At 52.7% G+C, this 13,338-nt stretch overlaps 1 protein-coding gene across 2 annotated transcripts; it reads right to left on the bottom strand.

Moving 5' to 3' along the window:
• Positions 1 to 7,021: 7,021 nt before the first annotated feature.
• Positions 7,022 to 10,283, bottom strand: MTFP1 (mitochondrial fission process 1). 2 transcript variants are annotated; one of them, XM_045457782.1, is made up of 4 exons: positions 10,018 to 10,283; positions 9,148 to 9,275; positions 8,624 to 8,856; positions 7,022 to 7,679 (listed from the first exon to the last, which is right to left on the bottom strand). In XM_045457782.1, the coding sequence occupies exons 1-4, from the start codon at positions 10,082 to 10,084 to the stop codon at positions 7,565 to 7,567; spliced, it is 543 nt and encodes a 180-aa protein (XP_045313738.1). In that variant the 5' UTR covers positions 10,085 to 10,283; the 3' UTR covers positions 7,022 to 7,564. The 2 variants fall into 2 exon arrangements, with proteins under 2 accessions (XP_045313738.1, XP_045313739.1); XM_045457783.1 differs by having other exon boundaries at positions 7,022 to 7,637; positions 10,018 to 10,262.
• Positions 10,284 to 13,338: the final 3,055 nt, after the last annotated feature.

Consider the following 13,338-nt stretch of genomic DNA (forward strand, 5'->3'; position numbering starts at 1 on the left):
GGCGATAATGAAAAGAAACACTGCTGCCCCCTCTCCACAAGCCCCCTTAAAATGGTCCAGAGGAGGCCGCGGAGGGAACAAGCCTCCTCTGGAGCCCACAGGTGAGCCTAGGGCATGGCTGAGCTGGGCACAGGCCAAATACTTCCACACTCCCCCATCGGCCTGCAGTGCCTCCTGATTTTAGAAAAGTTACCAACGTCCTCCTTACTCATGAGGATTTAGTGAGGTCTGTAAGAGTTAACGCTGATGGAAGGCTTACCGCACAGTGGGCTTCATGTTCTCATCTGTAGGATGAGAAGCTACTGCACTGGCTCTGGTGGAGGTTGTATAACACAGTGCTTAGTACAGTGCCTGGCACACAGTAAGTGCTCCATCCATGTTTGCTCTCAGTCTTTCATAACTCTTGTCCAAGTGGAGGGAGGGGCATGATGATGGAGGGTGCTGCACAGCAAGATGATGCTGTCTGGAGAAAAAGTCGAGAAGCGTTCATGGGGCAGGTACCATCAGAGCTGGGGCTGGCAACAGAAGAACATGGAAGTGGAGAGGGCACAGCCTGGGTGAAGGCACAGAGGCTAACGCACAGGGCACATCCACGGAACGGTAAGGAGTCAGCAGAGGCAGGAATGCAGGTGCAGGGGTGAGTCGTGATGAGAGATGAGGCTGTCAAGGCCTCAAGGCTCTGAATGCCACGCTGAGGTGTTCGGACTGGATCGTGGAGGCTGCCTGGAGTCATTCAAGGTATCAGAACAGAAGGCCTTTGGGGAGATTCAGCCACCAGCATGATCAGCTCAGAAGAATGTTCCTTTATGCATTGGGCATTTAAGGAGTTCCCAAGATCTTAGTTCGTACAAATAAGACCACGACGATCACCTTCAGCTGCACATCTTTGGACAATCATGCAATTATTTCCTCTGAATAAATTCTTAGGGAGTGGAATCCTTGAAGCATATAACTGGCATAATTTATATCTGGATTAGTCATCAGATGGAATGATTCAATCAATTGACCTTGAAGTAGAGGTCTCTTGACACACTAATAATGGCCAGTGTTTGTGGAGCTCTCTCTGTGAGCCCTGCTCTGGCTGAATGCTTTGTGAGCCATTTCTCCTGTAATCCTGGCAGCAGTTTCAGGAGCTCATTATAGAAGATTGTATGGTGAGGAAACCGAGGCTCAGAGAGGTTAGGTAACTTGCCCATGGTCACACAGCCTGTGAATCAGCTCTGCCCTTGCTGTGTAGAGAACCATAGTTGGAAGACAATAAGAACAGAATCAGAATTGGGCTGGGGGGAGAGAGGTTAGGGGAGGAGGGAGAGAGGGAAGTTGGAAGAGCTGGAGGGAATGTTGAGTTACGTGGGAGGGCAGGTAGGGGTGGGGGACAGACTGTGTGATCTTAGGCTAGTGACTCCAACTCCAAGAAACACAGACCTAACTATGATGTGGTTGTAAAGAGTAAATGAGCCACATGGCAGGAAGTGCTTAGCACAGGACTTGGTGCAGGCCCCCAGGGGTTCACTAACATGCTGTTCTCAAAAACCCTGGAGGCAGTTTGAAACAGCCAACAAAGCATGTTTGGTGGTGCTGCCTCTTTGTGGTGATGCTGAGCATTGCATGAAGTGGCCACCGGGGAGACCCACCTCCCAGAATGCTCTCGGACAAAGGCCTGGGGGGCATTGGGAAAAGACAAGCCTCCCTGCCCGTGAATCCCAAAAGGGGCCTGCCCCTCCTTTCAGGCAATGGAGGAAGTATCAGGCTGGAGGGAGCCCAGAGGAAGCTACCAAGCCAGCACTAGGGGGTCAGAGGGTACTTTGAGGGGGAAGGAATTGAGTAGGCTGTAGTCAGTGGAGGGAGGGTGGGCCTACAGTGTGAGGTGGGGTAAAGGTTGGAAGGGAGTGTCCAGTAGGAGGGAACACTGTATGAGAAAGCCCAGTCAAGACAAATGTCAGATCTAAGAAACCAAAAAGGACAGAATGGCTGAAATGAAGATTTAGGGGAAGGGGCAAGGGTGGGGTCATCATACTATGTAGGGATCTAAGTAAGAGTCCCCACAAGGAGTCTGGACTCTGTTCTGAACATTTTAAGAATGTTGGCTAGATAGAAAAGCCAGGGGCGGGGGGGGGGGGGGGTGGTGGGGAGATAAGCCAGAGGCTGCTGCCCTCATCCAAGCCTGGAGGGGACAGATAGGACACGTGGTGACAGAGGATTGGGGCAGAAACTATATAAGTGAATGGGAACACCCAGGGAAGAGCGAGAAGGGCCTGAGCCAGAGCATCAGGTGCTGGGGTAGCAGCCGGAGGAAAGCTGGAATGAAGGCTCCAGAGGAGCAAGGGTTGCAGCCGAGGCCACCTTCCCTTCTCCCCACCTGGCTTTTTTGGGAGAAGGAGCAGACCAGGGATGAGTCTTACCTATGACCTTACAGGCTGTGAGGCCTCTGCCAGGTCACTTGCCCTCTCTGATCCTAGATGTGGGTCTATACAGGGGGATGATGGTGCTATGACCCACCTCCTGGGTTGGCAGGAGGGCCAGAGCAGTAGTGTGCTGGTAAATGTTTAATTTACTGGCTCCCCAGGCAAGAGGACCCTGATTTGTTGATCTTCGTGGTATAAACAGTGCCATCAAGGAGCACCTGGGTGGCTCAGTCAGTTAAGCGTCCAACTTCAGCTCAGGTCATGATCTCATGGTTTGTGAGTTTGAGCCCTGCATCAAGCTCTGTGCTGATAGTCCAGAGCCTGAAGACGGCTTCAGATTCTGTCTCCTCCCCTGTTCGTGCTCTCTCTCAAAAATAAATAAACATTAAAAAAAAAATTTAATAGTCCCATTGTGACCTATTTCAAGCTACCCAAGAGAAGCTACTGACACAGAGTTGTAGAAGCAACATGCTAATACTCTAATAGAGTATAGCCACCAAACAGATAACAAGAAATATAAATAACCTCAAGAGCGTAGATAATAATAAAGTCTAGTAAAATCACCAAGAAGCAACATGTTTTGAGTGTTACTACCTGTTCTTTTTTGGTTGAGTGTGTGTGTGTGTGTGTGTGTGTGTGTGGTTTTTTGAGATATAATTGACATTATATTAGTTTTGGGTGTAGATGATTTGCAATTTGGATATATTGCAAAATGATTACAATCGTCTAGTGAACATCCATTACCACACATAGCTACAAATTTTTCTTCGTGATAACTTTTCAGTACCTTTGTTTTTAATGTAACACATTTTTGTAAAGTTTTACTTATTTAAGTAATCTCTACACCCTACATGGGGCGTGAATCCATGACCGCAAGATCAAGAGCTGCACTGAGCCAACCAGGTGCCCCAATACATCACATTTATTTATTTATTTATTTGGGGGGAGAAAATCAAGGGAACAAGTAATCAAGGGCAGAGAGAGAGAGAGAGAGAGAGAGAGAGAGAGAGAGAAGCGGGGCTCATGTTCATCTGAGCAGGGTTCAAGCTCACCCGATGAGGGGTTTGTGCTCACCCGAAGCAGGGCTCGAACTCATGAACCATGCGATCCTGACCTGAGCCAAAGTCAGATGCTTAACCAGCTGAGCCACCCACGTGCCCCAATATAATGCATTTAAATCTAAGTTTATATCCTTCTTTTTTTCACCTTATTTAATTTTTTTTTCCAGCTCTTCCCTAATTTCTTGGCTTGGGCCTCCCCATTGGAACTGGGCGGGTCCAGAAGCACAGCAGTGGCCCCTTGCCACTCTGCCGTGGCCAGACCCGGGCCAGAGACTCTTCCGGTTATTACAGCAACCAGGCCCTTGACGCTCTGACACACTGCAGGCATCTTGCACCAGCCTCTCCCCCTCATTTAATTTTTAATAATGGCTCTGTTTAAAATGATTCCTAAAAAGGTAACAATATCAGCTCTGGCCCCTATGAACAGCACTAGCACACCACTCATTGGCCCACAGCAAGAGGATGTGCAAAGTAAGCCTCCAGATGGGCCTGGGTCTCAGGCATCCAGGAGAGACCCAACCTCTGCCTAGGGGGCTGTGGGCAAATATTAGAGGAGACAAGGAGAAGCACCCTAGTCTCAGTGTCCCCAGGTAAGCCACAGGTTTGCCCACCACCCCACCACTCCTGCCCAGGTTCACATTTGGCAGGCACAAGACCTGCTTATTCCCAGGGGCATCGCCTCATAGAAGACCCAACACTAGCTCCTGCTTTGGGGGGCCTTATTTCCCCAAACTGCCTCAGGAAAATCATAAGTGGTAGAGTCATTGGTGAACATCTCTTTATTGGAAAACTTCGGTAGGGGTTGGGGGCTCCTTAGACCCCGCTGCTTAGGCCTGCAGCTGGACGTGTCTGCAAGGCTCTGTGCCCTGAGCCAGCGGCAGTGGGTGAAGATGCAGAAGCCCATGCCTAGGATAGACATCAACACCACCATGAGCAGAGTCCCTGACATCTGCATCAGCAACAGCATCAGCAAGCTGGGGAGACTCCCTGGTGTAAGAGGCAGAGGTTGATCAGGGCCTGGAGAGGCAGTAAGTACACCAGCAAGGGCTGGAAAGGGGCTGGGCAACAGCTTCCACCCCCCAGACCGTGTTGTTGACTTGGAGAGAACGGGTGTACTGGGCTAAGTGGTGCCTATGTGACCTCAAGCCTCAGTTTCTTCATCTCTAAAATGGGGCTGGTCATTTACCACGTCTACTGCATAGGATTCTTAGGAGAATCAAATGAGGTCATCACAGAAAAATGGAAGCTGCCAGGCAACAAAGGGTAGCATTTATTAATATATAGTGGGTGGCAGTTACCCTTCTTCAGGGTGAGGAGGCTCAGAGGGGTGAGTGGCTTCCACAGTGATGGGGTGAGCGAGCTTAAAGCTAACTTGTCTGAGATTTTGGGCTTCACTCTGGCAGGCCATGAATGAGGGCCAAGTGGGGGAAGGGGGAAGGAAGAAGCCAAAACCAGGTTCTACTGGGATTGCCAAGGGTCCCCAAACCTGGGGACCCAGTGTCTTCCACTGTGAAGGGGACCCTGAAAAGGGCCCAAACTCTGGAAAGGGACTCCCTCGCTCACCTCTGGGCTCCCTGGAGTCAGAAGCCTAACTCAACTAAAAGGACCATGTCATCTGGTGGGAAGCCTCCTCAGTGGCCTTGCCAGAGGCTGGAAGATAAAGATATCCCACCAGAAGGCTTTAAGCCATCCACCCACCCAACCTCTACACACCTCTAACCTTCTGACCTAGTATCTGCCCACTGGTGCTGAAAGTTGAGAGAAAATGAAGCTATTTATCTCAAAGCAAGAACAGAACATGTTTACACCATGATGTCAGTGACTGAGAGCCTTCTCTCAGTAAGGCACTTACCAAGATTGTATGAATGGAGTTGAATGAGTCTCTAGGCATCTGTTTAATAAAGATGAGACCAGAAGCTCACAAGTGGCAGACCAAGCTTAATGCCCTCATTTTATACTTGGGGAAATTGAGGCTCAGAGAGGGAAGGGATTTGCCCAAGATCACACATAGAAGGGGGCTCAGGGGGCTCTCCAGAGGCCAGATCCCTCTTTGATTCTCCTGATCAACAGATAACTTGAGTGGGTCTCATAGTTTGGAAGGGCCAGGGTCAGCTTCCTCAAAGGTCTTCAGAAGCACGACGGTACCTTCCATAGGCCCATCCCCCCACTGCTATGAGTGCCTCAGAGCCTACCCCTAACCCCTACCTACAAAACCAAGAGACTCCAACCTGCCAAGGCTCTTTGATGGGGTGACCAGGGGCAGGTAACCACACAACAGGTGCACACTCTCAGAAAGAGCTGAGGGGCAATACAGAAGGGGCATCGGGGCTGGTTATGAAGAATGTTCAAGGTTGACTAAGAGGAAAAGTATTTCCAGCTGAGGAAGAGTGTGGGGTGGGATAAGAGAGGCTAGGAGGCAGGTGATAGGGAAGAACACAAGGCTGGGGTAGGTCCAAGAGCTGTGCCCCAAAACACAGAGGTCAGACTCTGGCCAGCAGCTCCCAGTTTTAGGGGGAACTCAGAGGGTGGAAGGTTAGAGACTAACTGAGCAGGGAACTGGTGGTAGAACCCAGATGTCATAGGGATGCAGGTGTGAACCTGGTGGGGGGTACAGGGGGATGCAGGACTGGAGAGGGGCATAGAAGGGGGCAGAGAAAGGGCTGGAGAATTGCGGGGGCTCAGAGCATTTAAGGGAGCCGGAGGGAGCAGCAGGAGACTGAGCAGAGGTCAGGGAGGGCCTGAGAAAGGAACCCAGCTGCTGTGGGATGAGAAGGGCAGCAGAGAAAGGCTCACCGTCAGAGACCCCCAGACATCAGACTCACCCTGCAGCTGCAGACACCCCAGAGCATGAGCCACAACTGGAGCCCCCATCTTGTCTCACTAGCCGTCCTGCCCAGTCCCTTGGCTCCTATAAGTCCCCATCCAGGTGCAGGGGGTCTCTCTGGGGTGGGGTTAGCACCCCCAGTCTGTACCTGGGCTGCAAGGGGCATGGCCAGGGTCTCGGCTGGAACCGATTTGTGGCTTGGAGCAGTGCTGAGTGACAGAGACCTAGGCCTGTTTCTGCTCCACATCCAAAACCCCATTCCCCACCTCTCTACCCCTCCAAGTTGTTAACAGCCAAAAAAGGGGCTGACCCAGAATCAAGGAGGAATGTCTCCCTTCCTACAGTGCTCCCAGGGACAGCCCCTGCCCCCTACTACCGGGTCACTCTTTTTTCTCCAAGACTCCTGAGTCTTCTGTGATACTCATATGGGGGCTGTCTTCACCTCAGGCACCTTCAGGTTCAGGTGGTTCCTGCCCAACAGGCTCCCCTTCCAGAAGTATTGGTGCTTTAGGCTTGCAAAGAGGTCAATGCCCAAAGGAGGCTGACAGCACCAAGGGTGGGATCCCAGGCATCTGCAGGGAAGCACTGGTGGGTGGGGAGGTACAGACAGGCCCAGTGCTGGCTATTGCAAGCAATGCATAGCCAAAGTTGGCCTCCACCTCTGAGGGCCCCCAGGCTTGCTCCCCACCACCACACCCCTGCTCATCCCCAAGAGGAAAGGAGAAGAGAACTCAACTTTTTGAGGATTTATTGGGCCGGGGGCTGTCCTGCCTTCCAGGCAGGCCCAAGCAGCTCCTGCACCAGGGATGGGCTGGCCGGAGAATCAGTCCTGAGGGTACCCGCCACTGCACTGCTACATTTCTCCGAGTGTCTGCTGCTCCTCCGTCCAGCCATACTGCCATGGGGCCAAGCCACTGGGACTCCTGGGTCCCCAGCTTGCCAAGTGATCTTGGCTGTATTCCTGGCCCTATCTGGGCCTCAGTCTGCTTATCCTCCATGGGAGGATGTTACTTCCTTGTCAAAAGACAGGTCCACTCCCACTCAGTATCACGGATTCCATGGAAGCAAATAGGGTTCAGGTGTCCCCTTTCTGTGAGTTACTGCAGCTGCTGCTCCTTGAGGCCTTTGTCTCTCACTTTCCGTTGGGCTCAAATATACTCAGACGCCAGGGCCTCAGACCCCAGAAAGCCAGGCATCCACATCCCCTGGCAAGAGGAGGAAGTTGGACCAGAGCAGGGAGTAGGCCAACTCACAGACCAGGTACCAGGGCGGGATCAGGAGGAGCTGGGCTTCTCCACTGAAGGGTAGAGCTTGCGCAGGCTGGAGTCCAGGAGGAAGTCCACTGATCTGTGGGACAGTGGACAGTGATGAGCAGGTGACCAATGGGTGCTAGTGGGGGAATGGAAGGCAGGAGGTCAGGGCCAGCGAAGGGATTCCTAGATGCAGGACACAGTGCCATTTCTCTATTCAGTTGGGGAAACTGAGGCACAGAGAGGTTAAAAGGCTCACCCTTGGGCCTTTGGGTCAGCTATGTTCCTTCGGAAAAAGACTGCTCCTCCCACTCTATGTTGATCTAGGTTGGCCCATCTTTGGTTCTATGAGCAGGCACATGACCCACGCCTGGCCAGTCAGAAAAGGGAAACTGGCTCAGGACTAGGCACTCAGTCCACAATAGACCAATGACAGCCTTCCTTGGGATTTTATTTATTTATTTATTTATTTATTTATTTATTGTCAACTATAAGAAGCTTCCTATGGGTCTTGCTAAGCTGGTAGGATGGAAGCTGGGAACTGGTGGAAGCCATCTCTGCTCCCCTCTGGAGAATATGAGTGAAGCCAATAGGGGGTGGTGTCAGAAGACGGACAGCAGGATGGGGAGACCAAGACCCCTAATGACATCATTTGGGTGCCTAGATCCAGCCATGCCTGAAAGCAGCATAACTCTGGACTTTTCAGTTTCATGAAGCAATTAATTCTTATTTTACTTAGCCCAGTTTCAGGTGGGCTCCTGTCACCAAAATCTCCCCAAACCCATCCCCTCCAATGCGCACCTGTTTCTGCCTGCCTCCGGTTGTTTTGTAACACTAGGTTTTCTTTCTAGAACTTACTGGTCCTGTGTCTCATACCCTCAAGGCATCCTCCTTATGTTTACTGCCAAAGTACCTGCCAGGATCATATGACGAGGACACAGACTGTCCTTTCTACCTGAGGAGTCCTGAGTGCCAGCCCTGCCTCTGCTGCTACTGTTGTGTGCAAAGTGGGGACACCATGTCTCTCAGAGCTTATCTCCACCTGTAGAGTGGATGATCCCTGAGGCTGGAAGGGGCACTCACCTGTCAATGGGGTGGATGATGACAGGGATGACCAGAAGCCCCAGTGCAGTGGTAGTCCACTTGCGGATGGACAGAGGCCAGCGGGTGGCAGTGCCCAGGATGTAGAGAGAGGCAGCACACACACGGTTGATAGTGAAGCCTGGGATGGCCACAGAAGCCAGAGCCTGCCACACGAAAGTGTCCACCACAGCCACAGTCACCCTGGTGCTGCGCCCTGCTTCAGGGCTTCGTACCTGGTAGGGACAAGAGATACTTCATCCAGCAGGGCAGAGGTGGGAAACGCTGTGGACAAGGGGCATGAGGTTGGACCAGGGGAGGGAAGTGGCCGGTTGGGGGTGTCGGGTTCTGGACTGTACCAATTCAGGGCTGGGGGCAGGATGTAGCACCCTACAAACAGGATGGGGGTATGGACTGCACCAGGCAAGGCTGTAGGGGTTGGACTGTCCCACAAGGGATTTTACCACATGCAAGGCTGGGGACTAAATCACAAGGGAGTGGACTAGGGTCGGGGGGCTAACACTCACATCTCCTGCCTTCTTGCCCTTGTCAATGGCATCCGCCAGCACATAGGAGCTGGATACACCATAACTCAACCACACCACAGCCGCTGGCACCAGGGAGCGGAATGCCTCTCCCACCTCATTGGCATAGCCTGTTGGAGAGGAGACATTTAATTCCAGGGGTAGGAGTGGGTATGGTTTGCTCCACAAGGGGGCACTAGTCCTAATTCCCAGCCTGCTAAGGAGGAGCTGGGTGACCTTAGGTAAGTGATTTTACTTCTCCGAGCTTTGGATTCCCAGCCTATAAAGAGGCATCCATGAAACCCACCTCCATTCTAGGGCCATTGTGGGAGCGCTGAGTACAGTCACCATTGTCATCACTCACTTGCCTTCCCAGTCTGGGTTCTAGAAGCATGAGCACTAATGGAGAGACTAAGAGCAAGTTCCCTGATGAGGTACTCACCATGTGCCAGGCCTTTCCTGTGCCTTATCTCTTTCTACCCTTACAACTACCACCCCATGAGAGAGACACTGCGTTCATTCCTTTATGCTGAGAAAACCGAGAGTCAAACTGAATCGGTATGAGGCCCCATAATCTGACTCTACAGCCAGTAACCCCCCCCCCCCCCCCGTTCCTCCTAGCCCGTTTGGAGCTTACACCTGGGAGACTGATCTGTACAGACAAACCCCGAGGGTAGGGGTGGGCCGACCTGAGCTGTGTGACTCTGGGCAAGTCCCTAGCCCTCTCTGAGCCCAGTCTCTGGCCCGGGCAGAATGAGAACTAAGATCCTTCCACCTTCTCCAGGCTCCTGACCAGCGTCTGGCGACCCCTACCTCTCCAGCCACATGGTGAGGGGTCGCCGAGCCCCTCGCGCACCCCCGGCCCCCTCTCACCTAGGTACCGCACCCACGTGTCTCGGAAAATGTCGCGCTCAGCACCCCGCGGGGGCGGCTCGGACATGGCGCTTCCACCTCCGCACCAGCCACTGCAGCCGGTCCTGCGCCGATACCACTTCAGCTTCCACTACCGCTCCAATCTGCCGCGGCAGGACCGGCTGAAGGTCCGGGACTGAAGGACAGGTCGCGCTGTCCCCGCCAGCAGGGAGCGTCTGCAAATTACCCCGCGCACTGAAGCCCCTCTCCCAGGCTTGGGCTTTACAGATTAATTTTCTTCACGTTTTTTCTGGGTTTGAGCGGTTGGCGCAGTCCTTTCCCACGACTGACTGACTGTAGTTTTGGAGCCTAAGAGAAGGGGGTTCAAATGAGGGAAGCTACACTTCCTAATTACACTTCATAGCTGTGTAACCTCAGGCAATAGGTTGTACTTCGCTAAGCCTCATTTTATTAATGTATTAATGTATTAAATGCGGAACACAATGTTCACTCCTCGGACAGTTGCAAGGATTATTTTTAGGTAACCATTTGTTAAGTTTACTGATCAGACCATTGACTAAAGACTCTAGACAGATTACTTTCTTTTTTTTTTTTTTTTTTTTTTCAACGTTTATTCATTTTTGGGACAGAGAGAGACAGAGCATGAACGGGGGAGGGGCAGAGAGAGAGGGAGACACAGAATCGGAAACAGGCTCCAGGCTCTGAGCCATCAGCCCAGAGCCTGACGCGGGGCTCGAACTCACGGACCGCGAGATCGTGACCTGGCTGAAGTCGGACGCCTAACCGACTACGCCACCCAGGCGCCCCAACAGATTACTTTCTTAAAGCCTCCCACCAACCTGGGACCCCCATTTTACAGATGAGGAAATAGAGGCACAAAAAAGATGGGTCACTTTCCAGGTCATACAGCTAAGTGGTGAAGCTGGCCTTTGAATCCAGGCCGTGTGGCTCCAGATTCCACGCTCTTAAGGGGAGTTGAGTTAATGAGTCTGGGGAGTGAATGGTGAGCGCCCTGGAGAGGTGGGTATTTGGACTCGAGTGCCTTCCTGGCAGGTGCCATGTTCATTTATCAAGCTCTGGGTTCTAACTGGATCCATATAACCCTCAGACCAAGCTTCCTGGGGGCAGGACCTTGAATGAATGAATGAATGAATGAATGAACGAAGGAATGAATGAGTCAAGGGAAACAAGACTTCAGGGAAATGAGCAGAACAGAATGTGTGGTCTTGGGGGGGTAGTGGTTACTAAGAAACTCTTCCCCAGCTGGACCTCGGTTTACTCATGTGGGCAATGAGTGCACTTCACTAAAGCTCTGAATCCTTTGGATTTTGCCAGCGAAGATGCAGCCATTAAAGGCAAGTAGTCCTGGGTTCAATCCCAGTTGTGCCACCTATTAGCCACGTCAGTAAAATTTATGAGTAGTCAGTATTTACTGAGCACTCACTTGTTAAGGCTCTCTTCTAAGCGCTTTGCACGTAATTTCCTTGAATTTCTGCAACAACCCAGGGCCCTAACGAAGCACAGGGTTGTTGCATGGTACTTAGTATGCGCTCATTAAAGAATTAGCTTTTATTGTCATCAAATAAAGACAGAGAAAATAAAGACCACTGATTCAATATTAAGGGCCCCATTTTCAGCCCTGGCCGTCTCTGTCATCGTTCGGTCATGTAGGTCAGCCGGTTGGCGGTGACCTCGCAGGAAGCTGGGCTTGGGCCCAATGGGATCTCCAGCCCCGGAAACATCGGTAATGCTGACGCGGAATTAGGAGACGGTCCCTAGCACCACGTGAGCGTCGTTCGTCCGCTTCCCCCCCCTCCCCCCCCCCCCTCGGGCCCACCGCAGGCGCTGCACGTACTCCCCAGACCCGCACTTAACAGCGCGCAAGAACCTTCCGGCGCGTAACGAGGGACCTAGTGGGGCGGGGCCTCCGCCCTGACCTTGAAGGCGGCCAGTAGCGCGCCCTGGTGCCCTTAACAAAGATGGCGGAAGACAGCAACGGGCTGGGCCAGCCTGGAGGCAAGCTGGCTGTTGGGCCCCGAGGGAAAGCGCGCGCCAGAGGGAAGTAACGGGTGACTTCTGCGCATGCGCCCCAACCTATTGCCGGCTAGGTGCTGCCGAGGCGTAAATTTGCCGTTCTGAGGGAGGGGCAGAGAGGAGCGAGGCGGCGGGCATTGATTTCCACTTCCTGTGCACTGAATGTTGCTTTATTCATTGGTTAATTTTCCTAACAGAGCGTTGTAAACCAAGGTCGGGGTGACCCCTGCCAAGCGGTCTGGCTGCTGTCCACGCAGCCCAGCCCCTACTCAGTTTCACCAGACCATCTCCCCACGCTGGGCCGGGGCCTGGGTCTCGGAGGGAAAGCAGTCCCTGCGAGAGCCCAGGCGGGTTCGTTTTCCAGTGTTCGTTTGCAGGGCGTGGTGTTAAGTGCTGTGGTTGCCCCCAGGGTCCGTGCCCTCCAGTCCCTGGTCGCCAAGCGCCCCCTGTTCATCACTGTGGATGGAGGGGCTGGGGACCTGTGAGGCCGTTTGTGGCTGCCCCCAGATGCTGGCCCGGGCTTTGGCCCCCTGCCCGGGCAGCCTCCCCGCCAGACACCAGGAACCCAATGCACCAGCCGAATGCCTCCCACAGAGATGGGACTGCCAAAGCATTGCTGAGGTCAGTCAGGAAGCGGCCTGGCCGGCACCGTGGGAGACTCAGACTGGGAAATGCACTCACTGAGATCTACTGTTTTGAGCCCACTTGTCATTTTTGTGTGGGGTGCTCAAATGGAGAGTTAACTTGAAGAGAGGCCGGCAGCACAGAAAAGGGGGGGGTGGAAGCCTCAGGACTCACCCCCACCCCTAACCTCCCTGGCCCATCATGGAGCTGGGATCCCTGGAGGTAATTTCCCTGTGCTTTGTTTACGTTGGAGGACAGTGGCTGGGCACCAAATCTCACTGTCCTGAGAAGCTGAGTCACTGACAATCAGTAATTAAAGAGACAGCCAGTGGGTCCCAAGAATTGCAAAAATCTCAAGGTGGCCTTCCTGTCTACCCCTGAGTGGGAAGATCTACACTGACTCAGACCATCTTCTGAGACCTGGTAGGCAAAGCCAAAAGATCCCAGCCTTGGTGATAGAAAGTTTAGAAAAGTTTTTGACCCCCACCATAACTCTAGCAACCTGCTACCTTGCTATACTCCTCATTATGATCTAGACTTAACATTTTCATTTGGGAACAAGTTCCTCCCCTACAGCTGGCTTCCCTGAAGTGTTAGGTCTCAATCTCTCCCCCCTTTTCTAATTTCTTCCCTGCTGCCACCCCCGTCTCCCCCCCCCCCTCC

The sequence above is a fragment of the Leopardus geoffroyi genome, chromosome D3 (assembly GCF_018350155.1).
Source record: "Leopardus geoffroyi isolate Oge1 chromosome D3, O.geoffroyi_Oge1_pat1.0, whole genome shotgun sequence".
NCBI classification, from domain to species: Eukaryota; Metazoa; Chordata; class Mammalia; order Carnivora; family Felidae; genus Leopardus; species Leopardus geoffroyi.